Below are 23,594 nucleotides of genomic sequence, written 5' to 3' on the forward strand. Positions count from 1 at the left end.
TTCGTCTGTAAAGAATTCGCGTTAGTATTTTGCAGCTGTGACTTATCAAACTGATTGTTTGGTAATTTTCACATCTGTCAACACCTACTTTCTTTGGGATTGGAATTACTATATTCTTCTTGAAGTGTGAGGGTATTTCGCCTGTCTCATACATCTTGCTCACCAGATGGTAGAGTTTTGTCAGGACTGGCTCTCCCAAGGCCGTCAGTAGTTCCAATGGAATGTTGTCTACTCCCAGGGCCTTGTTTCGACTCAGGTCTTTCAGTGCTCTGTCAAACTCTTCACGCAGTATCATATCTCCCATTTCATCTCCATCTACTCCTCTTCCATTTCCATAATATTGTCCTCAAGTACATCGCCCTTGTATAGACCCACTATATACTCCTTTCACCTTTCTGCTTTCCCTTCTTTGCTTGGATCTGGGTTTCCATCTGAGCTCTTGATATTCATACAAGTGGCTCTCTTTTCTCCAAAGGTCTCTTTAATTTTCCTGTAGGCAGTATCTATCTTACCCCTAGTGAGATAAGCCTCTACATCCTTACATTTGTCCTCTAGCCATCCCTGCTTAGCCATTTTGCACTTCCTATCAATCTCATTTTTGAGAAGTTTGTATTCCCTTTTGCCTGCTTCATTTACTGTGTTTTTATATTTTCTCCTTTCATCAATTAAATTCAATACTTCTTCTGTTACCCAAGGATTTCTACTAGCCCTCGTCTTTTTACCTACTTGATCCTCTGCTGCCTTCACTATTTCATCCCTCAGAGCTACCCATTCTTCTTCTACTGTATTTCTTTCCCCCATTCCTGTCAATTGTTCCCTTATGCTCTCCCTGAAACTCTGTACAACCTCTGGTTCTTTCAGTTTATCCAGGTCCCATCTCCTTAAATTCCCACCTTTTTGCAGTTTCTTCAGTTTTAATCTACAGTTCATAACCAATAGATTGTGGTCAGAGTCCACATCTGCCCCTGGAAATGTCTTAAAATTTAAAACCTGGTTCCTAAATCTCTGTCTTACCATTATATAATGTATCTGATACCTTCTAGTATCTCCAGGATTCTTCCATTTTGACAGTAACTGAAATAAAATACAAATACACATGGTTATAGTCTAGTTTTGGTCAGTGCCAGGAAGTTCACACGAAATTGCAAACTGAGTTTACACTCCTGTCACATTTTATTTTAAAAGCTGTTCATTTATCGAAACATAAATGGCATTTAAAATAAGTAGCTTGCATATTAGTTTATGTAATACATTTTGCGCACATTCATTCTTCTTGTCCCAGTCCTCATTGGTTTGACATTAGAGCATGCTCTCTGCTTTAGGTTTTGGTTTCTGTGTGTGAATTGCCATTGAATTGATGTTCTCAGAGTTGCTAAATTAGGGTTTGTCACTTCATGGTACTCGCAACTATTTACCAAATTTAGTCTGGTGTGATCTAGATAGACTGCTTGAAGCTAAAATTCCTATCACTGGAATAGACTCCATTTTCACTCAATTTTCAATTAAATGACACTTTTCGGTTGGTGGGTTAAGTGATCCTATTTGAAGAAATGTATTGTTTCTGAGGCTGCTTGCTTCATCCAGGCCATTAGAACCTTATGATTTTTAAAGTGTCGAGTGAGCTCACTCCAGGACAGTCAAGGATGTGGGTATGTTGAGGGAATATCTTTAAATAAGAATTTTTCATTAACTCAGTATTTTCTTTAGATGGCATACACATGGATGCATCTGGGCAGTCAGCCATCAAGGTGGTCATGAGAAGTTGTTGCTTACTGTCGAACAAAGTCCAGGAAATATGGAGAGTAGGAGAGAGATCACATCATTGCTAATAGAGATTAGGCATCACATCTGGTAAATATATCTTGACTTGAGATTTTGGGTTGATTTTACAAATTCTCTCCATTTCCTAAACCTCGCTAATCCATTTCTTTCTTCTCTCTTCCTTCCCCTTCAACTTTTCTGCTAGAAGCAGCCACTGGCTCCTCAACTTGCACATTTCTTTAACCTTTATGTGTTTTCTCCTACTGCTGCTCGGTGAGCAGATTTTCTTTCTGGTAAGTTGTTATTTAAGGAGTCACATTGGTTACATATTTGTCACCCTCCATACTGTGTGGTTTTAATGGACTCCTATGTGCATTAGAGAAGAATGCTGCCCTCCTATACAAAGTATTAAACCAACTATTCATAAATTCTATAAAACTGCCTGAGTTCTCTGTTATATCACTCAGAAATTCCTTAGTTGCTGTAAAAGTTCTAACAGATGCGGCAACAGAGTGGCTGAGGATCTTAACTGCCATTTTGACATTATTTTTTTTTTTATTGGAATGCAACTGATTGCAGTGCGTTTACTCTCAACCACTGTTGATAGTAAAGTCGCTACGAAGCTGATTGTTCCGTATGCTTACGAATACATGTGGGACATCATAAATAGTGAACACTCTCCCTCATTCACACTGAAATAAGATCTCAGCAGTAACCTGTGTAAATATTGACTATTCTTGGATTACTGGCTCCCTGATCTCATTCGATAGACTGTTCCACGTTACATCTCAGTCTTTTTAATTCTGGGACTGTGCTCTTTACTGCCAGGATATTTTAAGTGTGGTTAACATTGAGCATACGAAAAACGGTGCAAACTGCATCCTCTTTTGTGTAAATGATAGGTGGGTGTGAACATATGACATTAACTCATTTTTGGTTTTTAGTAGCTCATTTGGTACCCAGGGTGCCTCTAACTTCACTGCAAAAGTTCAAAAACACTTGATAGGTAATATCTTCTTTTATGTGATGATTTTGCTTTGTAAGTGAAAAAAATCCTGTCTTCAGTGTTGTCTTGCCTTCAGAGGTTAACTCTTTCACAGTGAGAAACAGTTTAGTAGCAAATTCATTATCTCAATGTTCGCAAGTGTTTGCATGATGAAATACTTGTTCAGTCGTGTTCCTTTCCATTCACTGCCGTGTTAATGCTCTTGGAACAGGCAGTTAGTTATAGAAAATAATGGCAGTGTACACTACAGAATTGCTCACTTTAGTCTAGTTTACAGTGAAGCAAACAGGCATCAGCGAAAGAGAATTCTCTCAGTTGCGAACTGTGTGGTCCCGAGCACACATCCCCAGAACAAAGTACAAAAATCGTTTCGGGATTGGAAGTCAGTCTCAGTATGACCTTGTACTCCCTAATGATGGTCTGGATAAAAGAATTACTCTCGTAATACTTGTCATGCTGTCACATGACTTACATTCACAATTTCTGCTATTTCTATGGTACTTCCACCATTAACATCCCCCCTCCCATGCCCCGCCCCTGCGAGTTTGGGGTTAGAATAGGCCGGAGGTATACCTGCCTGGCTTAAGAAGAGGTGACTAAAAGGAGTCTCTTACTTTTTGGCCCAATAAGTTATGTTCCCCATTTTAGGGTTTGACCTCCACATTCAAAATTTTTCAGAGGTGCGGGCCATTTGGGGAAGGACGCCTTACATTGTGCATCATATATCCATCATGCACGGAGACCTGCTGCACCTATTATTGTAATGGCTCTGCAACTCGAACCATAATCCAGCTGTTTGGGTGAGGAAACCTAACGGTGTGCATCATCTACCTCTATTGCCCATTGTCCTCTTCTGCACCCATGATAATGATGGATCTCTTCGCATCCAGTGTCCAGCACAGTAGTCAGTCCATTATGGGGGGGGGAGATTGTCATGTACCCTCTTAGTGTCAGCCCCCAACAACACGGATCGCACTACTGATGTTTGAGCTGCAAACTCCTAACGTATGCCAAGGAGTAAATGTTAGTCTTTCTGGGGCATCAGGACTCCCGGCAATGGCAATCATGCCAGGTGGCCTTTGTTGTGGCGACCGTGGGGAGAGCCCATGATCTGAGTGGGTCGCATCATTCTGGATGACCCGCGATGAAGCGGATGAAGTAGTCCAATGCTGGTGGTCGAATGGCTCCAGCAGTCTCTAAGAGAGTTAAGGTGCTGCCGAGAGATAAGACCCCAAATTGTTCCCTTCCACCATGGGACGAATGTAAATGGCATATAATAACCTGGATAAACTGACCTATAGAGAAGCAAAAAAGAAATACGGCAGTCTTGACCCTGTACACAACACATCCCCATATGCTATGGCTACAGTGACATCGCTGTTTATGAAAATGGCATCCCCATTAGCTATGCTTCTTAAAGTAGACCCCCAGGGCCACCAGACAACTGCTCCGTTGATAGTGGAGGGAACTCCTTCTTCCGTTGCTCCTTGTAACATCTACTTTGGGAGCAATGCCCTCAGCCATCAGGGATATTGGTCCCTACCCGTCAGCCAGAGAGGCAACAGCCTGCTCTGGCTCCTCTTGCAAGGAAGGGGTCCCTCAGGACACTGTCTTCCACATTTTCTGCTGCTCTGTAGCTGGACACGAGCCAGTGAGGAATCACAAGCCGCTGGTCAAAGGGCTTCACAATCATCCTCGGTACCTGAGACCAACTCAAAGGAGTCCTCCCAGCCAGAGAACCAAAAAGAACAGAGAGAAGATAGGAAGAAGAAAACAGTAAAGAAGAAAGAGGCCCCAGTGCCCCCTCCACACACACACACACACACACACACACACACACACACACACACACACACACACACACACACACACACCACTTCCCGCAAGTTCCCATTTTGAGGATGAGGTGGAGATTGTAGTGTCCCTCGAGAACCTAGATCTCACTGGAGCCTCGGAACAAATGCACACAGAGACCACAATCCCTCAGCAGATGACCCTGAGGTGTAAACTGCCTCCTTGGTCCCTTCTTGTCTTCCCTGACTACAGAAAGTGTCATACTCCAGAGAAATTGCAGCGGTTTCTTACCCCGCCTCACTGAGCTACGACCACTCATAAGCATTACAGTTGCTTTCTGCATAGCTGTTTAGGAAAGCTATTTTCCAGCAATGTGGAACTGCGCCCTTCATAGCTACTGTGGTTATTACAAAAATCATAATGACTGTAACAGGATGTTAGATGGAGTGTGTATATATGTCCTTACCTCTGTATATAGCAAACCAGTGCCCCTTCAAACACCTTTAGAAGCTGTGGCTGTCAGGGTGAGGACAATGCAGGAAATACCATCTGCAACATTTACCTTTCGCCAGATGGTGAAGTACCAGAACATGTATTGGCTGCACTAATTTCTCAGCTCCTCCCACCTTTTCTACTTCTGGGAAAGTTCGATGCCTATCCTTTGAACCAAGATTACTGGCTGTGGTAAAGAAGTTGAGAATCTACTAACTCAACTTGACTTTTGCCCCCCACTCATTTCAGTGTGGCACATCATCAAATGATTTAACGTCTGTCAGTGAATTACCAGCACCACCTCCTTGCCATATTCAATTGCATCTGTAACAATGTTGATTTCCTGTCACAGTGACAAGAAAGCATAATCATTCCAGGGCAAAAACTTAGCAAGAATCTGCTGGATATGTGCTATTGTCTTGTTAGCCTCACAGACATTCTGTATAAGCTGCTCAAACTTATGGTAAGTTGGAGGTTGTGTTGGCTCCTTGAGTCTAAAACATTCTTGCTCCATCCTAGAGCAGTTTTCGCCAAGGTCACTCCACCACTGATAACTTGGTATACCTCAAGTCTGCTGTTGAAGGGCTTTTTCCTGCTGTCATCACCTTATTGTCATCTTTTTTGACCTGACAAAAGCCTATGACACCACTTGGCGACACCACATCCTCGCTACAATGCACGAGTGGGGTCTCTGGGGTCTCCTCCCAATTCTGATAGAGAACTTTTTGTTGCTCCGCACCTTTGTAGTTAGTCAGTGCTTCACACAGGTCCCCCCGTATCCAAGAGAATGGTGTCCCGCAGGGCTCCGTACTGAGCATCCCACTTTTTTTAGTAGTCATTAATGGTCTCACCCTTCTTATATGCTGATTACTTTTGTATTTCCTTTTGCCCTGTACCATTGGTGTCACTGAACATTAACTGCAGGGAGCCGTATGAAAGGTGCAGGCATGGAACCTCACTCATGGCTTTCAGTTTTCAGCCACCAAAACCTGTGTAATGCAGTTCCGTCACCGTCCTACTGTTCACCCGCATCCACAACTTTATCTTGATGAACATCTCCTTAATGTAGTGGAATCTTATTGCTTTTTAGGACTGGTTTTTAATGCCTGATTGACTTGACTTCCCCAGCTTCGTCAGCTTAAGCAAAAGTGCTGGCAGCACCTTAACAATCTTTGATGCCTGAGTCAGACCGACTGGGGTGCAGATCGTCCTATGCTGTTGCAGCTCTACAAAGCTATTGGACAATCTTGTCTTGACCAAGGGAGCCTGACGTATGGTTCAGCATTGCCCTCAGTACTGCAGACACTGGACCCTGCAAACCACTGTGGAGTTAGAGTTGCTATGAGAGCTTTCTTAACAAACCCTGTGAACAGCCTACTCATGGAAGCTGTGGTTCGTCTGTTGTGGATCATGCAGCAACAACTGTTTGAAAATTATACCAATCACATTTGCAGCTTTCCTAAACATCCAAATTACCGTCTCCTTTTCACTAACACAGTGATCTGTCTCCCGCAGGGCTGTCCAGATCTAGGATTACAATTGCAGTCTGTGTTGGGTCCCTTCTCACTGAACTTTAGTCTTTTCCTCTACCATCTGTCCTCCAGTTCCACTCTCGTACACCTCCATGGTGTATACCTCGACCACAGCTTCGTCTAGACTTCTCACAGGCACCAAAGACTCAGTTCACCCTAGGATCCTCCTGTCGCTTGTTTCTTTCTATTCTTGACATGTACTAGGGTTGAGAGGTAGTTTACATGGATGGCTCGATGGTTGATGGTCACATTGGGTTGGCTTTTGCTCATGCAGCACAAACTGAACTCTGCTCCTCGGCAGATGGCTGCAGTGTTTTCACTGCAGAGATGGTAGCCATCTCTTGCACTCTTGAGCATATCTGTTCCTGCACCAGGGAGTCCTTCATCATTTGTAGTGACTGCTTGAGAGCCTTTAAAGTTTTCAACAAGTGCTATCCTAACCATCCTTTGGTAATGGCCATCTAAGAGTCTGTTTATGTCTGTGGACAGTCAGTGTTCTTCTTACGGACACGTCGGAATCCCAGGAAATGAAATTGGCGACAGGCTAACCAAAGAGGCTACTCGAAAATAGAGTCTGGAGATCAGCATACAAGAATCTGATCTTTGATTGGTGTTACTCTGCAAGATTTTTTGGCTCTGGAATTCAGAATGGTGCTCCGGGCTCTGAAATACAGAATCATGCTCCTTCACTGTGCTGAATAAGTTGTGTGTGGAGCATCTCTTCGCGAGCCTCTCACAAGGACACCATTGTCCTTGGCCAGCTCTGCATAGGCCATACTTGGCTCATTCGTGATCAGCTGTTACATCGTGACGACCCACCTCAGTGTTGCTATGGTTCACGATTGACAGTGGTCCACATCTTGTTGGACTGTCTAAATTTGGCCGCACTGAGGTGGACTTCAAACCTTTCTGATGCACTACTTATAGTGTTGGCTGACAATGCCTCAACAGCTGATCAAGTTAAAGTTTTATTTGAGAGGGGGTAGGGTTTATTACTCAATCTAAGGGTCGGCACCCAACCTTCTCTCCCAGGCATTCACCCTAATTTCGTTTTAGCTCTTCCTCACCCTCTCTGGTGCTGTCTGTTCGACTTGGTGTTTGTCTTTTCACCATCTATGTTTCTCTTGCCTTGTGTTTTTAGGTTGGAGATTTTTAAAGTGTTGCGAAGTGGCTGGCTCATCCTTTTTTATTTAATTGGGGAAGTATATTGTCACATAATGTGGAAAAAAATGTACTTTCACTGGGCAAAAAGTATATTTTTGCCTGGGAAAAAAGTGTATTTTCTTTATTGAGAGATTTGGGAAAAGTCTGGGAAATTCTTTGCTTATGTTCGTATGCATCCTTCAGTACCATGGCAGCTCGGATAAACATATGAAGACTTAGACCTAACACTTCCAAAAATAAACATTTAAAAAGAAAAATGCCTGTAGATCCAAGGTGTCAAACTTGAAAGAAAAGGACCAAAACAAAGCATAAAGGTTATTACAGAGAAGTGATTCCACAGAGTTTTCCTACGTATAAGTTAATACCCTGTATAGTATATCATACACAAATCAGCAGCAGCTTTATGAACTAATTTCATTCTGGTTAATTATTATTCATGTTATAATAAAATTAGTTGTACATATGCTTGCTAATTTATAGACACTAAGGGTACATAAATTTTTGCACCTCTAATGCGTATGCAAAATTCTCGAATTTAACTCAACTCAGTTCTCTACCCTCTCACGTACCCCCAACATTCTCCTCCTGACTGTTGCCCCCACCCTATCCTTGCCCTCTTCGCATCCTCTGCTCACCCTTTGCACAGACCTGTCCGTGCTCCCCTTCCTTCCACCCACCATTTCCTGCCCCTGTCCATGGTGTTTTCACATCCTACACTTGTCCTGCCACCCTTCTTCTGTCTACAAACTTCCTCCTACCCTCCACTCCTCACTACCCCTCTCCCTGGCTTCAACTGAATTCACATTCCTGACTTGCACTGCTTTTCAACCACACAAAAATTAACTCTGCATAGGCATAAAGTAGCATCTTGAGCCACTTCTATTATTTAGATAATAGATACAGTTTCAAAAATGTGAAACTGTTCGATTACACTGGTTTCAAATAGTACAATATTCCTTTTTACCTGCAGGTTGAAGAAGATCTTTATCCAGAATTCTATCGAAAAACTTCAGATTTTGTTAAAGGATCAAATGAAGAGACACCACAGCCATTCTGCATTGGCTACATTTCATCAATATTTATTCATTCGAGTGATGTAATCTCAAGAGACGTTAAATTAAGAGTAAATAAATTTTATAGGCCTGAGAACACCATGAAAGGTCGTGAAGCTGCACAGCAGGCAGATCTTAATAAACTATACTGGAGTGATGAAGGTTAGTGTTCTATACTAGTTATACAATATGTGTGATTCGTGTAACGTGTAATTTGAGGGGACCAACTGTGTATAAGTACCTCATTTAGATGTTCTTTCTACAGCACTCTTTCTGTACAGAACAGATTATGTAAAATGTTTTCAGTTTCGAGAAATGCTGAGATGCTGTCATAGATACAAAAACATATCAACTCTGACAGTCATATATTTTATCCGTAATGTACACGGAGGACACCTTAACATTAGAATTAGAATGAAAAAATTAAACCATAAGCAGGGTGTATTAAATCCCAGGAAAAACCTGGGAAAAACCCAGGAACTTTCAGAATTCCAGGAAGTTTTCATAGTTGTAGTTTCTAACTAAATTTTTGTAATATTTACTGGTAAGAATTGATACCCCGATACCCTAACAAAGAATTTCACTTTAGCCCACCACTGCAGAATAATACTGCAGCAATAAAACATGAACAAGAGAAAAACACGAATATAAAATTTTAGTTGCAGAGAAAATATACCATTTACAACAACAAAACACAGAGCACACACAAGTGTCCACCGATAGCAAAATGTGCCAAAGGCTTTAGGATGAAGATTATGCAGTACTTCGTAACATCAAACTGATTTCAATGAACATGGGGTAATAATTGTTTAAATTAGGTTCATTGTCGACGGGTTCATGCGCAGAGCTTAAATTGTGTATGGCTAGCATCATCTCCCTCTTCTCGCTACTTGAAGTGTGGCTGTTAGATGTATAAAGAGCCAGATGCTACCCGGAACAATTTTTCTGGCATGCTCAAGCTACCAGATTCACAAATGTGCAGAGCATTTGGAGTTGTAATGGGGAGTAGTCTCCATGTGACTTGCATTTACGTTTCATGATTTTGTTATTCTCTCTTCATTTACAGCTCTCACATCAAATGAAAACAAAATGGATTTCTGTGATTATGAGCTATCAGACGAGTTAAAATACGTGCAAGTAATTATGGAAGACTAAAAAATATATTATTAGTTTCATTTGCCTGATTTTATTATGTTTTCACGCAGTTGGCAATCGAGCATTAATCACTTTGCAGAACAATGAAGTTATTTTTGTTGGTTTGCTGAAGAAATTTGGTTTTTATTAATCTCTTCCACATAGGCAGACAATTTATTTGAAATGAAGTGTTTTATCCCACTCTGTTAGTAAGTTTCAACTGTTCACTGAAACACAATTGTTTGATCACAAGACATGTTTCAACATTTGTCTGGTACCCCTTATAGGCTTGATAGTATTTCTTAATCTGTGTTGTTTACATCTTAAAATTACAGAACAACATTCTTCAGTAAATTATAGACTGGCAGCACACCGTGTTTTATCATTGTAACTCTATATGAGGGTTGACATTTACTTCTGGAGCAGAATATAAACTGCCAATTATACAGTTCCTTGGTTTCACAAGTAACCTTGTTAATTTCTACACAGTTTGAAAAAGTTGTGAAGGGCTTATTGTTCGTATTGCTAGCGTATACAAATAACTGTTTTTTTGCAAGAAATTTTTATTCCTTATTACTATCTTTTTTCCGTGCTGTCTAGATGTAAACTTGATTGGAAACGTTACATAACAGTCTTGCAGAGTAAGAGTAAGGACTGCTTTCTAATTTTGCATTCCTTATCTGGATAGCATATACTAAAACAATTGCCCTAATTCTAAGTACAATAGCTCCATAAGTCCCCTCCAAACAAAGTGCCACACAGCTGCACATGCTCACAGCACTTGGAGGACCAGCCACGTAGAAAAATTTTGGCCACAGGAGACCAGATTTTACATAATCATTTAAAATTTTACTGGCACATTTGTGTTTAGTATATCTTGAAGGGTAACATACGCAAAAAAGACATACTATATGTGAAAGCTTAGCTTTTCTTGTGACTATACTACATGTTTTTTTTTTTAATTAAAACCATGAAGTATTCCTATTTGTGTGTTTGTACTACTTAACAGTGATATAACTATTGGCTGACTACATTACTTGTCCCATGCTCTGAATATCTGCTATCATTTTCCAACAGGATAATGTGATGTGAGCTGTGATTGGCTGACAAAAGCACATCGCAGTCTAGATTTCAGACATACAATGCTTCGGAAATTAACATGCTGTGTTTGCTGAAATTCATATTTATACTTTCGTAATATGAAAATATGCAACATACATGTTGCTGCTCATCAAACATCTTTCCAAAAGTGTTGCTTTTTTATTCCATTTATTTTTCTAAATTGCCAGAAATTTCACACCAGTGTATAAATCCTTTACCGTTCAAAGGGTTGATAAGTTGTATGGTTCAGAGGGAATGTTTTTTTATTTATTTATTTCATTTGACCTTCAGCAGTATATCACTATTTAGCCAATAGGGGGAATGTGTCACCTAACACAGAAAAAGTGTATTTTTCATCCAAGAAAACATGTATTTTTAATCATGAAATTTGAGAAAAATTGGGAATTTTTTTTTCCCTTGTCCACAGATACACAATGATAACCAGCCATTATTTTACATTGTAGAACATGGTATTGCTGATGTTAACTTTGTTAACAAAGATAGACAATGTGTCCATTGCTGGTGGGCACAAGTAAACAGCTCAGGTATGGGGAACAAACAAAAGTTTATAGATTATAATTTTCACAAAAATGTCCTCCACAACGAAACAAAAGAAAGCATTGTTCGTCAGCAAGTGAAACTAAATGGTGCTTTGTAAATAACAAAGCCACTTGGACATCTAGAATCACAGAGTATACATGAGTACGCTTCAGTGAGCACAATCGTAAGAACTTCATGTTAAAAACAGTGAATCAAGTTTTTGGAGTCACACGCTCTTTAATGAGCAGAGTCTTGAAGTCCCAATAACTTTAGGTTAAAGCAGAAAAGTAAGTTCCTCACTTCAGGTTTAAAACCCGAGTCCAAATCCAAGCTTCAGTCAAGAAGAAAAACACGTGACTCTTATAGTGTAATTCACTGAAAAAGTATTGAGAGCCAACAGTTGTGAAATGCCAAAGTCTAATCAAGATAGAAACTTCCAGTCTGACACTATCTTGCAGCTAGAAAAACAATAGTACAGTTACACCAAGTCTCAATGAGAATATAACTGATCACTTATGGTCCTGCTGAGGAGACAGTGTGCTGTCCAGAAGACAAGGGCCCAGTCTTTGCTGCAGACTAATGGAGATGTTCACAGTGCTGTCTGGGGTGCAACTGCTCTCCAGAGCTTCTGCAGTGGCCTAAATAGCTGCCTCGGGACTGATGCATATTGGCCTATTTTTGCACATGACATGGTGGATGCATGAAGAGGTGCTGTTTGACAACGACCTTTACCATCGGCATGTATGCTGCGTGGTGACCTGGTCAGAGTGCTGTTGATGCCATCTGCTGGTCTGGCTGTGTAGTTTCGGGGTTGTGAAGTTTAGTGCCATATACACTGTAGTGGCTGAGCCCACTGCATCCATGTGACGAATAAGTTGTGTGTGTTGCTGTCAGCGCTTGACGACCTGCCCAGAGAAGCGTTATTCCTTGCAACACATTATCTGCTCCCAAAGTTATCCTGGCCACGATCTGTGGTAACGTACTGTCCCAGCACTCTCCATCCAACAGTTTATTCTCCCTCTGTCCTATAACCTCTTCCCAATTCATATCCTTGACCCTTACCGTGCGCCTCTCACTACCAATGCACACACTGGTTCCTCCCTCGCTCCGGATTGCTGCTTTCATCCAATGTGACAGTTGCATTCTGGCCAGAGCAGCTGGAGATAGTGGTCATGTATGAGTGAGGTGTGCTTGCTTATTTGAATGTGGATGCCTTATTCTTCTCTGAAGTAGGATTTAAGCTTTTGCATGTTGCCCATTTTTGTCTTGATTAATTGTTAAGCAGGACATTTTAATGGATCTCAGAGTAGTTCGTTGTTATATTTTAGATCTGTGCCCCTACACCCCAACCCTTCTGTATTTTCAGGTTTTGCTTGTAGAACAGCATATATGTATAGTATGTATAGCCGCACGTTTTTCACCTCACACATGTACATGTTCACCTGGCAATAGAAAATAAAACAACAAGATCAGTGGATCATTCAAAGTGGTGTGAACAATAATCTTGCTTAAACAAACACACACACACACACACACACACACACACACCCTTACATCCATCATAGTTTTGCATATTACAGTAGGTATAAAAGCATACAAATAATGAAACTGAAACTAAAATTAAAATGTAAGAGTAATTCCAACATAAGCAATTACAATAACTATATATCTGTATTGCCCGTATGACAGTAGCTACATTAAAAAAAATAAGGTGTTTGGTGAAACTGGTATTACATTTCAGGAACCAAAAAAAAAAAAAAAAAAAAATTATGCTTCCAATTTTTTTGTCTTCCACAGAATGTGTTGTGTCATTTGATAACGTTGTTGGGAAGTGCTATGTGGTGTACAGTGAAAATCTGGATGTCACAGTAACACAGTGGACTGATGAAGGCCCAGATAGATTTTATTTTTCGGAGGCATATAACTCAACAGATTGCACATTTGATGAGCCTTGCCACAAAGCATCATTGATCGGTAGCCAGGGAAAGGTAACTAAACCATTCATTTTAAAATGTTTTCTTAATTTAGAGCAGGAAGTCTGTTCAAAGTTCACAGCCAGGTAGTTACTACAAAGAGAATGTGTAGGAATAACAGAGTGAATAAATCCAGATATTTGTACTAAAGTAAACCACACTTAGTATGGCTACAGGCATACAAGAGATTGCTGAAAAGTAATGCCTCTGAATTTTTTTTATTTGAAAACTCTTAAAGCTTTTCAAATAAAACAAACATTATTAACATCCTACATCCTTATCCTTCTTGTCTACATATGCAGCCCTCTGCTTGCTAAATGGCTCTGAATTGTGGCATGTAACATGGCAGTGTAACTATTTCAGTGCGTGTGAAACTGCGAGCTGTAATTGAGTTTTGAATTTGAAGAGTTTGCTCATGCATGGAGCACCCTCTCCTTCAGCATCAGTCTACCAGGCCACCCTCGAATGCTGCGACACCTGCAGCAATCAAACATGTTGGCTTGACGGTCATTGATCATCCTCCATACAGTCCCAGCTTGACTCCATCTGATTTCCATCTGTTTCCAAAACTTAAAGAACACATTCGAGGACTTCAATTGATGGTGGCGGAAGTGGTGGGAGCAGAGTTGAGGTTGTGGCTCCATCAACAAAAGACAAACATTGTACAGTGACAATATCAAAAAACTCGTCACTTATTGGGTGGAATGTTAGTCATTGTGGTGACTACGTAGAGAAATAAATCTGTAGACATGAAGAATAAATGTGTAGAATGTTAATAAAGTTAGTTTTATTTAAAATGCATTAAGAGTTTTTGCATAAAACATTTGGAGGCATTACTTTTCAGCACACCCTCATAGAATTAATTGTTTTCCAGTGAGTTGATATATTTGCGCATTAGTGTTCAGAATTTAATTATCAATTGCACGTTTCCTCCTTAAACAGTACTCACAAACACATCAGTATTTCTGCTTATTTGCTCTTTAACTGACCAGTAAACTTTAAAACTGATGCCTTGGCTAAGTGTTGTTAGTTATTTTTAATTCAGTTATTTGTAATTAATGGCCGGCCGGAGTGGCCGAGCGGTTAAAGGCGCTACAGTCTGGAACTGCACGACTGCTCCGGTCGCAGGTTCGAATCCTGCCTCGGGCATGGATGTGTGTGACGTCCTTAGGTTGGTTAGGTTTAAGTAGTTCTAAGTTCTAGGGGACTTATGACCCCACCAGTTGAGTCCCATAGTGCTCAGAGCCATTTGTAATTAATGGTTACTTTATCAGTGCAGGCACATGTATTTCTGCTATGAAATGAAATAATATTTGTTAAAAAGCAATTGTGTTTTTATACAAAATTTTCTTCAGAAAATTGAAATTAAAGTTTGTGTTATTTTTCGTTTTTCAGGGGAAGGGGAAGGGAAAAGGAAAGGGAAAAGGCAAATCTTCTGATGAAACAAAAAAAGTTGAAAATAAATATAAAGACTGGCCAAAAATATCAAATAAGTTGAAATCATTAGATGTGTTCGCTGGATGTGGAGGTATGTTATTGTCTTAAAACTAGTTCTCTCTCTCTCTCTCTCTCTCTCTCTCTCTCTCTCGAATGTGATTGGAACAAAATTCTTTGCAGGTCTTTCAGAAGGCCTGCATCAGTCAGGTGTCGTCGAATGTTGTTGGGCCATAGAGAAAGAAGATGTTGCAGCTCATGCTTTTCGCCTTAACAATCCAAATTGCACAGTATTTTCTGAGGACTGTAATTTGTTACTTAAGCTTGTTATGAACGTGAGTAGCAAAGTTTACAATAAGAAGTTTGACTTATTAATAGATAAATAGAGTTACTTTTTGTGACAGTGCAGCAGTGACTGAAATGCTGTAAACTATTTTTAATTTTTTTGTTCATTTTTATTTATTGCTAAAATTGTGTTTACGTTTTCTGTTTTTGCATCAGGCATAGTTCTATTGCTATTAACCATAGCAGGGTGTATACGACCTGGGACAACCAGGAGATCCTGGAAAAACCCGGGAATTTTTTCATCCGGGAGAAAATCGGGAAAAACCCGGGAATTTTTCATTGTTTTAGTTTTCAGTTAAATTTTTGTAATTTTTACTGATAAGAACCGATACTCTACCAAAGCATGTTACTGTACCCCCGTGCTGCAGAATAATACTTCAACAATAAAACATTAATGAGAGAAAAAAACGAGAACTGATACTCTACCAAAGCATGTTACTGTACTCTCGTACTGCAGACTAATACTTCAACAATAAAACATTAATGAGAGAAAAAAACGAAAATAACTTAAATTGCAAAAGGAAATGCGCCATATACGACGACGACACGCAGTGCTCATGCAACCGTCTGACAACAGCAAAATGTGTCACAGGTTTTAGGAAGACTACGCAATGCTTCATAACAACAAATGGCCTCCGATGAGTGTGAAGTCACAACTGTTTACATTAGATTTGTTTTAGAGTTATGAGGGGGCTCGTGCGCCTTCGCAGTTGAGTCGCGTTTGAGTTGTAGATTCTCCCACTTCTGGCAACAGGAATGTGGCTGTTGTCTGTGCAAGCAGTCGCAGCAAGCAGCTAAATGTTAGGGGGGAAAGGGGGCGCCAGATTCATATTCTGGAGGGGGGAAAAAAAACTTGTTTCACAAAGCGCCTAGCAACCAGCGCACGTTGGTCTATCGGTTATTCGTATGATTTTGAAACACATCTCTGTTGCTTTTTGAACATTTTTGAACACATTTTAAGTTGATTTCTGAATGAATCATAAGTTGACTTTTGAATGCTTGCTTAGTGTATGTGATGTCTGTCAGGGGAATTCTCATCGTACCTAGAAATAAACTTTCCTGCAGACAAAAGAGGAAGGGGCTATGCGAGCTGAGTGGAATAAAGCCGAAGGGATGAACGCCAATCGCTCTTGTATGGTTGATTGGGTTTGCAAATGTTCAGCATTGTTATAATTACTACCGAAATCCATAGATTTGGACTACCAGAGTGGAAATAAACAACTAACAGGAATAACAGGTGAGAAAGATTACGTATTATCTTCTCGGTGTATCCAAGAAAATGAAATTTTGACAATTTTTGGCAAGATCGCTACACTAGTAAGGACCAGTTGTACAGTCCCCGGCTAGCAGCCCGCTTAAGTTGTATTCTGGAAGTAATGCGGAAAATGTGTTGTACAAATCTGTAACAACCCCTAACCAGACAATATTCGCGGGATAAGTAAACTTGTGATTCTGGCAGGGTTTGTGAAGTTAACCAGCGAACAAATTTTGATGGTGGCAGGAATAGCTACAGAATTCTTGATGACAAGATTGTTTGTTATAACAAGGAAGGAGAAGAAATGGGGACATCACACAAATTATGAAAGAATAAGTCGGTTTCAAATTTATATAAAAATTTTGTAATACTACTTTTCGATCTCATGCTTGAGAAACTGGTGCCTATGAATGAAATGTGAAACTATTTTCCAACATAAAGCTTTTTGCTTGTCGTAGGCCTTATAGGCATTTGATATTGGTACTTAGTGAGTTATATTCAGTTGTGTTATAAAAATGACTGTTTGTGCCTAAACAGTCTCGTTTATTTGGTGTGTGTTACAAAATTGCTGCAATATTAGAAAGGCCTATTTTGTTTTACCTAGCAGACAGTGACAAAATAGACGTAATCAGATCATAACACCACACCAGTCTTGGGTATTATTTGTATTAACAGCTTTTTCAGTATTAGATAACGACATGTAGCAAAACATTTGACGAACTTTGATGATGAGCTAACAAATTCTTTCGCAGAAAGGAAAGCACGTCATGTAAAGCTGTAGCAAGATTAGAGAGGAAAAAATGCTAGGAGCTAAGGACTGAAGAAATGTGTACTTCATGCTTGTCTCTTGTCTTTATTTGTTTTATGCATCCTATTTTTAATTTTATGTCACACAGCAAGTTATTACCTAATAGACAATAAAGAGTGCAAATTTTCTGCAGAGTTCTTGTTCTCCCGATTACAAATAATCCTGGCTATTAATCGCGAGAGTTTTTTCTTTAGAGGGGCAGACTGTCAAACGGGCCGACTGGGAGCAGGAGAGGCACCACAGGACATTTCAATTTCCATTGCCCTGTGTAGGTTTGATGGCATCCAGTACAAAACGTGCTATGGAAGAATGCTGTATGAAGAGGCGTAGCACTGCGCTTTGGTACACTTAACACCAAATAACGTGTCTTACATTTCCTCGAACACATATGTGTTATGTTTCAGACTTTTTCAGAAAGATGTGCGCTAGAAGATGGAACATATTTTTGAAAATTAGATTTTGTTTAGTATTGACCCGCTTCGCAAACACAGTAGATCTGGGGATGATGTGCAGAGTGGGTAGTCTCCACATGACCTGTGTTTACACGTAGTGATTTTGCTGTTTCCCCTTCGTTTGCTCTCATGTCAAATGAAAACAAAACGGATATCTGTTGCCAGGAGCTATAAAGTGAATTAAAATACCGTCACATAATTATGGAAGGCCAAAATATGTTATTAATTTCAGATTTTATTTTATTTCCCCCTTTCTGACAGTCAAGCATTAATCGCCTTGCAGAACAGTGAAGTTATTTTTGTTTGTTTGCTAAAGAAATTTGACTTTCATTAACCTTTCCGCAGAGGCAGTCAATGTATTTGAAACGAAATGTTTAATTCCGGAGTACTGGCTAGTTTCAACTGTTTGCTGCATTTCAGGTGCATGTTTCATTCTTCTAGCACGTATAGCATTATGCCAGAATAAAGAACCAAACATTATATAATACAGTACTGGTACTCCAAGAAAATTTACGTACCGAAAACCACACTGAAAAGCTTAATATCAGGTCGAGGTCTACTTCATTGGGAATCTGGACATACAAATGTGCACTTTAAGTATACACTTTAAATGTGCACATTTTAGTATGGTTTATGAAATTCCAATGCTGTTGCAGTATCCTCCGATGTCTTGTTTATTTTATGGCATAATGTATGATCTTTTAATGTTTTACACGTACGTACATACGGGCTTCCTATGTCATGGTAGATGCGCAAACGCGGTGTCGCCTGTTACCTGCGCTCTCTGACAACTGCTGAAACGAACCTATTTCTAACAGGTCGCAGGAAAATATTGTGAATGGTGGTTCGAAAAGCATTAGTTTCAAAGTAAATATTCTTTTACGTAAGTTGAACTATGTGCGAGAAAATATGCCATGAATTTCTTAAATCAAAGAGCATTTGACTTGTTTAAAAGTCAAGTCTTTGATAACGAGCCATTTAGAAGAATTTTGAACCCTAAAGAACAGACATTTATGTCATTATTAAAAATGTTACTGGCACATTTGTGTGATCTATCTTAAAGTGTAACACACGCAAGAAAGATCAACATTATATGCGAAAGCTTAGCTTCTCTTGCAGCGTGAGACCAATTTTATATGTGAAAGCTTTGCTTTTCTTGTATCACACTATGTATATTAATTTAAACTGTTAACTTTCACTAGTTGTGTGTTCGTGCTACTTAACAGTGATGTTGCTGTTTGTTGACTACATCACGTGTCCTATGCTGTGAATATCCGCTGTCATCGGCTGGCGAGATCACGTGACATGAGCCATGACTGGCTTACAAAAGTGCATCGCAATCTCGATTTCAGTGATTCAGAAAGTAACATGCTGTGTTTGGTGGAATCCCAATGTATACTCTTGTAATACAAAAATATGCAGCATACATGTTGCTGCACATCAAAGATAGTTCCAAAACGTGTCTTTTTCCCTGAGTTTAGTTTTCTAAAGTGCTGGGAAATTCTACGCCCGTGTATAAAACCATAACCATTCAAAGGTTTTTCCTTGTCCGCGTATACACCCTGCATAGGTAACTTGAAACATATTATACTCATCAACAAATAAGAGTATGAAACTAAATTCTTGCTTCAGTATGTTTTTAGTATAATGTCAGTTCAGTGTAACATTGAATTTTGCAGGGTCAACACACAAATGACAAAAACCAACGTCTGCCACAAAAGGGGGAAGTTGATTTGCTCTGTGGGGGACCGCCATGCCAGGGTTTTAGTGGAATGAATAGGTTCAATTCACGGCAGTACTCACTGTTTAAGGTATATGAAAATTAGTATTCAAAATTACCTTTTAATTGTTTGATTCTATAAAGAAAAAATTTACTAATGAAGAAAATTCTTCTTTTTTCAGAATTCACTAATTGTTTCATATTTATCGTACTGCGACTATTACCGCCCTAGATACTTCATTCTTGAAAATGTTCGAAATTTTGTCTCATTTAAGCGAAGCATGGTTTTGAAACTAACACTTAGATGTCTACAGAAAATGGGTTATCAGTGCACTTTTGGAATACTCCAGGCAGGCAATTACGGAGTACCACAGACAAGACGAAGGTAACTACTCTCTCTCTCTCTCTCTCTCTCTCTCTCTCTCTCTCTCTCTCTCTCTCTCTCTCTTTTTGGCAGGAGGTGGGAGATGTCTTTATAGAGTTCATTTATTGTAATTTATAAACTTTCATGGAAACTTACTTTATACATTAGCTTATTATCCATTTGTTGAAGATAGGATTAACAGAATAGCTAGATAAACAGCTTGTTAGAGAGAGGAAAAAGGACATTCATATTACATTTGTAGTAAAAGTAATTTGTAGCTTAAGTATTGTTACTTATACAACACTGTGTGTGTGTGTGTGTGTGTGTGTGTGTGTGTGTGTGTGCAGCATTAGCATTATGTAGGTTACACACATCCTCTGGGCATGTGTGGGATTCTTGAGCAGCGGAATGATCAGTTACTTGTCTGTTAATGTAGGATTATATGTATTGTGGTGAAACATGATAATGGGGGTATTTATAGTGTTAACCCTCTTTTCTTGTGATTAATATGTAATAAAACTGGTGCACAGCCCCTCAAATATGAAGAGTTACCAAGTATATTGTTGCACTACTGCTCACCACTAACACCAATAATTTTTGGAAATGGTTCTGCTTGTTGATTTTCTTGCAAACTTGTGGAGAGAGCCACATTTGAGTCCCATTCACAGTTCAAGAAAGGGTCAGGAACTATTGAGCATCATTTTGACAAACTGAATGCTTTAAAACTTCCCCATCATCGGACAGCTCCATAAATGTGGATTTTTGTCAGTAGTATCAATCTGATGTTGGTTCTTCCACTCTCTTGTACAGTATAACCCCAGTTTTAAATTCCTGGAATTAATGTTTTCCCACTGTTTAAGACACCCACCCCCCCACACCCACACACACTTCTGTCATATTTCGTATGTCCACAATGTTAATTCACACCCGATTTTGTGTAAACATATATATTATTTTCCTGCAAGTTACACTTAATGAAACTGACATAAAATGACACTGGTATCATATTGGCTATTAAGTAGGGTTTGCAAACATTACGTGGTTAAGTTTGTTGACACCAGGTTTCTCTAGTCAGCAGATTTGAACTGGTAAACAAGTAAAATGTTGAACAATCTGTGCTGTATCTCCTGCCATTGCCAAGCTCTACTCGGGGTGGTGGCTGATGGGAGTAACTAGATTTGTGCAAATAAAGATATCATGACCAATCACAACCATTTCCAAACTGTTTCTACTGCACATGTTCAGGTTCATAATTTTTGTGATTGTCGTGACACTCCTGTCTAGTTTTGTCATTGGGCTACTTGTAATGCTAGTGGACACCTTCCACTGATTTTGCATTGCTGAAATGTTATTGATTTGAACACAGTGCCAATTACTTATTTTTTCATGCTGAGCAAAAAGTGTTTCGAGAATTTATTCTCATTGTCAAGTGCAGTATTTCCGTATCTATGTTTTGTTATGTTACACAAACCAGCAATGTGAGTGATTGTTTGCATGTGTGTGGTTTTCTACATAACTCAGGAGGCACAGTACCTGATAACCTCAAAAAGACGTCAACATTGCAAGAGACGCAGACCAACACATATTCAAACACCACACAAAATAGTTACGTAAAAATTTGTAGTTGGCAGCAAGAAAAAGTCTTTGAAACGTGTCATGCTAAGCATGAAAAATCATGTAACTGGAGCAGTATTTCATTATTCAAGTAATGAATGACAGTCGCAGGCCTTCTAAAAAAAAACACCGAATATGATATCTGAAATTGAGTTAAACGTTCCTACAGGGTATTTCAAAAATGACCGGTATATTTGAAACGGCAATAAAAACTAAACGAGCAGCGATAGAAATACACCGTTTGTTGCAATATGCTTGGGACAACAGTACATTTTCAGGCAGACAAACTTTCGAAATTACACTAGTTACAATTTTCAACAACAGATGGCGCTGCGGTCTGGGAAACTCTATAGTACGATATTTTCCACATATCCACCATGCGTAGCAATAATATGGCGTAGTCTCTGAATGAAATTACCTGAAACCTTTGACAACGTGTCTGGCGGAATGGCTTCACATGCAGATGAGATGTACTGCTTCAGCTGTTCAATTGTTTCTGGATTCTGGCGGTACACCTGGTCTTTCAAGTGTCCCCACAGAAAGAAGTAAAAGGGGTTCATGTCTGGCGAATAGGGAGGCCAATCCACGCCGCCTCCTGTATGTTTCGGATAGCCCAAAGCAATCACACGATCATCGAAATATTCATTCAGGAAATTAAAGACGTCGGCCGTGCGATGTGGCCGGGCACCATCTTGCATAAACCACGAGGTGTTCGCAGTGTCGTCTAAGGCTGTTTGTACCGCCACAAATTCACGAAGAATGTCCAGATAGCGTGATGCAGTAAATGTTTCGGATCTGAAAAATGGGCCAATGATTCCTTTGGAAGAAATGGCGGCCCAGACCAGTACTTTTTGAGGATGCAGGGACGATGAGACTGCAACATGGAGCTTTTCGGTTCCCCATATGCGCCAGTTCTGTTTATTGACGAAGCCGTCCAGGTAAAAATAAGCTTCGTCAGTAAACCAAATGCTGCCCACATGCATATCGCCATCATCAATCCTGTGCACTATATCGTTAGCGAATGTCTCTCATGCAGCAATGGTAGCGGCGCTGAGGGATTGCTGCGTTTGAATTTTGTATGGACAGAGGTGTAAACTCTGGCGCATGAGACGATACGTGGACGTTGGCGTCATTTGGACCGCAGCTGCAACACGGCGAATGGAAACCCGAGGCCGCTGTTGGATCACCTGCTGCACTAGCTGCGCGTTGCCCTCTGTGGTTGCCGTACGCGGTCGCCCTACCTTTCCAGCACGTTCATCCGTCACGTTCCCAGTCCGTTGAAATTTTTCAAACAGATCCTTTATTGTATCGCTTTTCGGTCCTTTGGTTACATTAAACCTCCGTTGAAAACTTCGTCTAGTTTCAACAACACTGTGTTCTAGGCGGTGGAATTCCAACACCAGAAAAATCCTCTGTTCTAAGGAATAAACCATGTTGTCTACAGCACACTTGCACGTTGTGAACAGCACACGCTTACAGCAGAAAGACGACGTACAGAATGGCGCACCCACAGACTGCGTTGTCTTCTATATCTTTCACATCACTTGCAGCGCCATCTGTTGTTGAAAATTGTAACTACTGTAATTTCGAAAGTTTGTCTGCCTGAAAATGTACTGTTGTCCCAAGCATATTGCAACAAACGGTGTATTTCTATCGCTGCTCGTTTAGTTTTTATTGCCGTTTCAAATATACCGGTCATTTTTGAAACATCCTGTACTTCCCAGATGGTTTCTAGTTTCAGTTACATCCATGGTTTTCATTAGATAATAGACAAGTCCCTGGATACCTATTTTATACATTTATCATACATAAAGTGCGAAAATGCAAGGGGGTATCCTATTTGTAACTTTTCCAGCTTAAAATATTGTTTAACACATTTTACATTTTCCCACAGTTTACACCATTGTTTTGAAGTCCCTTGAAAAGTGTAAAAGCAGGGTTTCACCATATTTAGATGTCAAGCTGTTGACACAGATCATTATGAACAAAAGAAGGCTGTTCATTAGTGATCTGTTTGATGCATTTGTCTTTTCGGTTTATTATAATTAGCATA

The 23,594-nt window shown here is 39.9% G+C and overlaps 1 protein-coding gene across 3 annotated transcripts in view; it reads left to right on the forward strand.

Moving 5' to 3' along the window:
• LOC126484267 (DNA (cytosine-5)-methyltransferase 1-like) overlaps positions 1-23,594 on the forward strand; it is a 265,477-nt gene that overhangs the window by 175,696 nt on the left and 66,187 nt on the right. For all 3 annotated transcript variants that reach the window (XM_050107689.1, XM_050107690.1, XM_050107691.1), the window contains exons 17-22: positions 8,720-8,963; positions 13,374-13,564; positions 14,945-15,077; positions 15,167-15,318; positions 19,523-19,654; positions 19,746-19,948. In XM_050107689.1, the coding sequence (XP_049963646.1) occupies positions 8,720-8,963; positions 13,374-13,564; positions 14,945-15,077; positions 15,167-15,318; positions 19,523-19,654; positions 19,746-19,948 (1,055 nt within the window). The remainder of the gene's footprint in view (positions 1-8,719; positions 8,964-13,373; positions 13,565-14,944; positions 15,078-15,166; positions 15,319-19,522; positions 19,655-19,745; positions 19,949-23,594) is intronic.

The sequence above is a fragment of the Schistocerca serialis genome, chromosome 6 (assembly GCF_023864345.2).
Source record: "Schistocerca serialis cubense isolate TAMUIC-IGC-003099 chromosome 6, iqSchSeri2.2, whole genome shotgun sequence".
NCBI classification, from domain to species: domain Eukaryota; kingdom Metazoa; phylum Arthropoda; class Insecta; order Orthoptera; family Acrididae; genus Schistocerca; species Schistocerca serialis.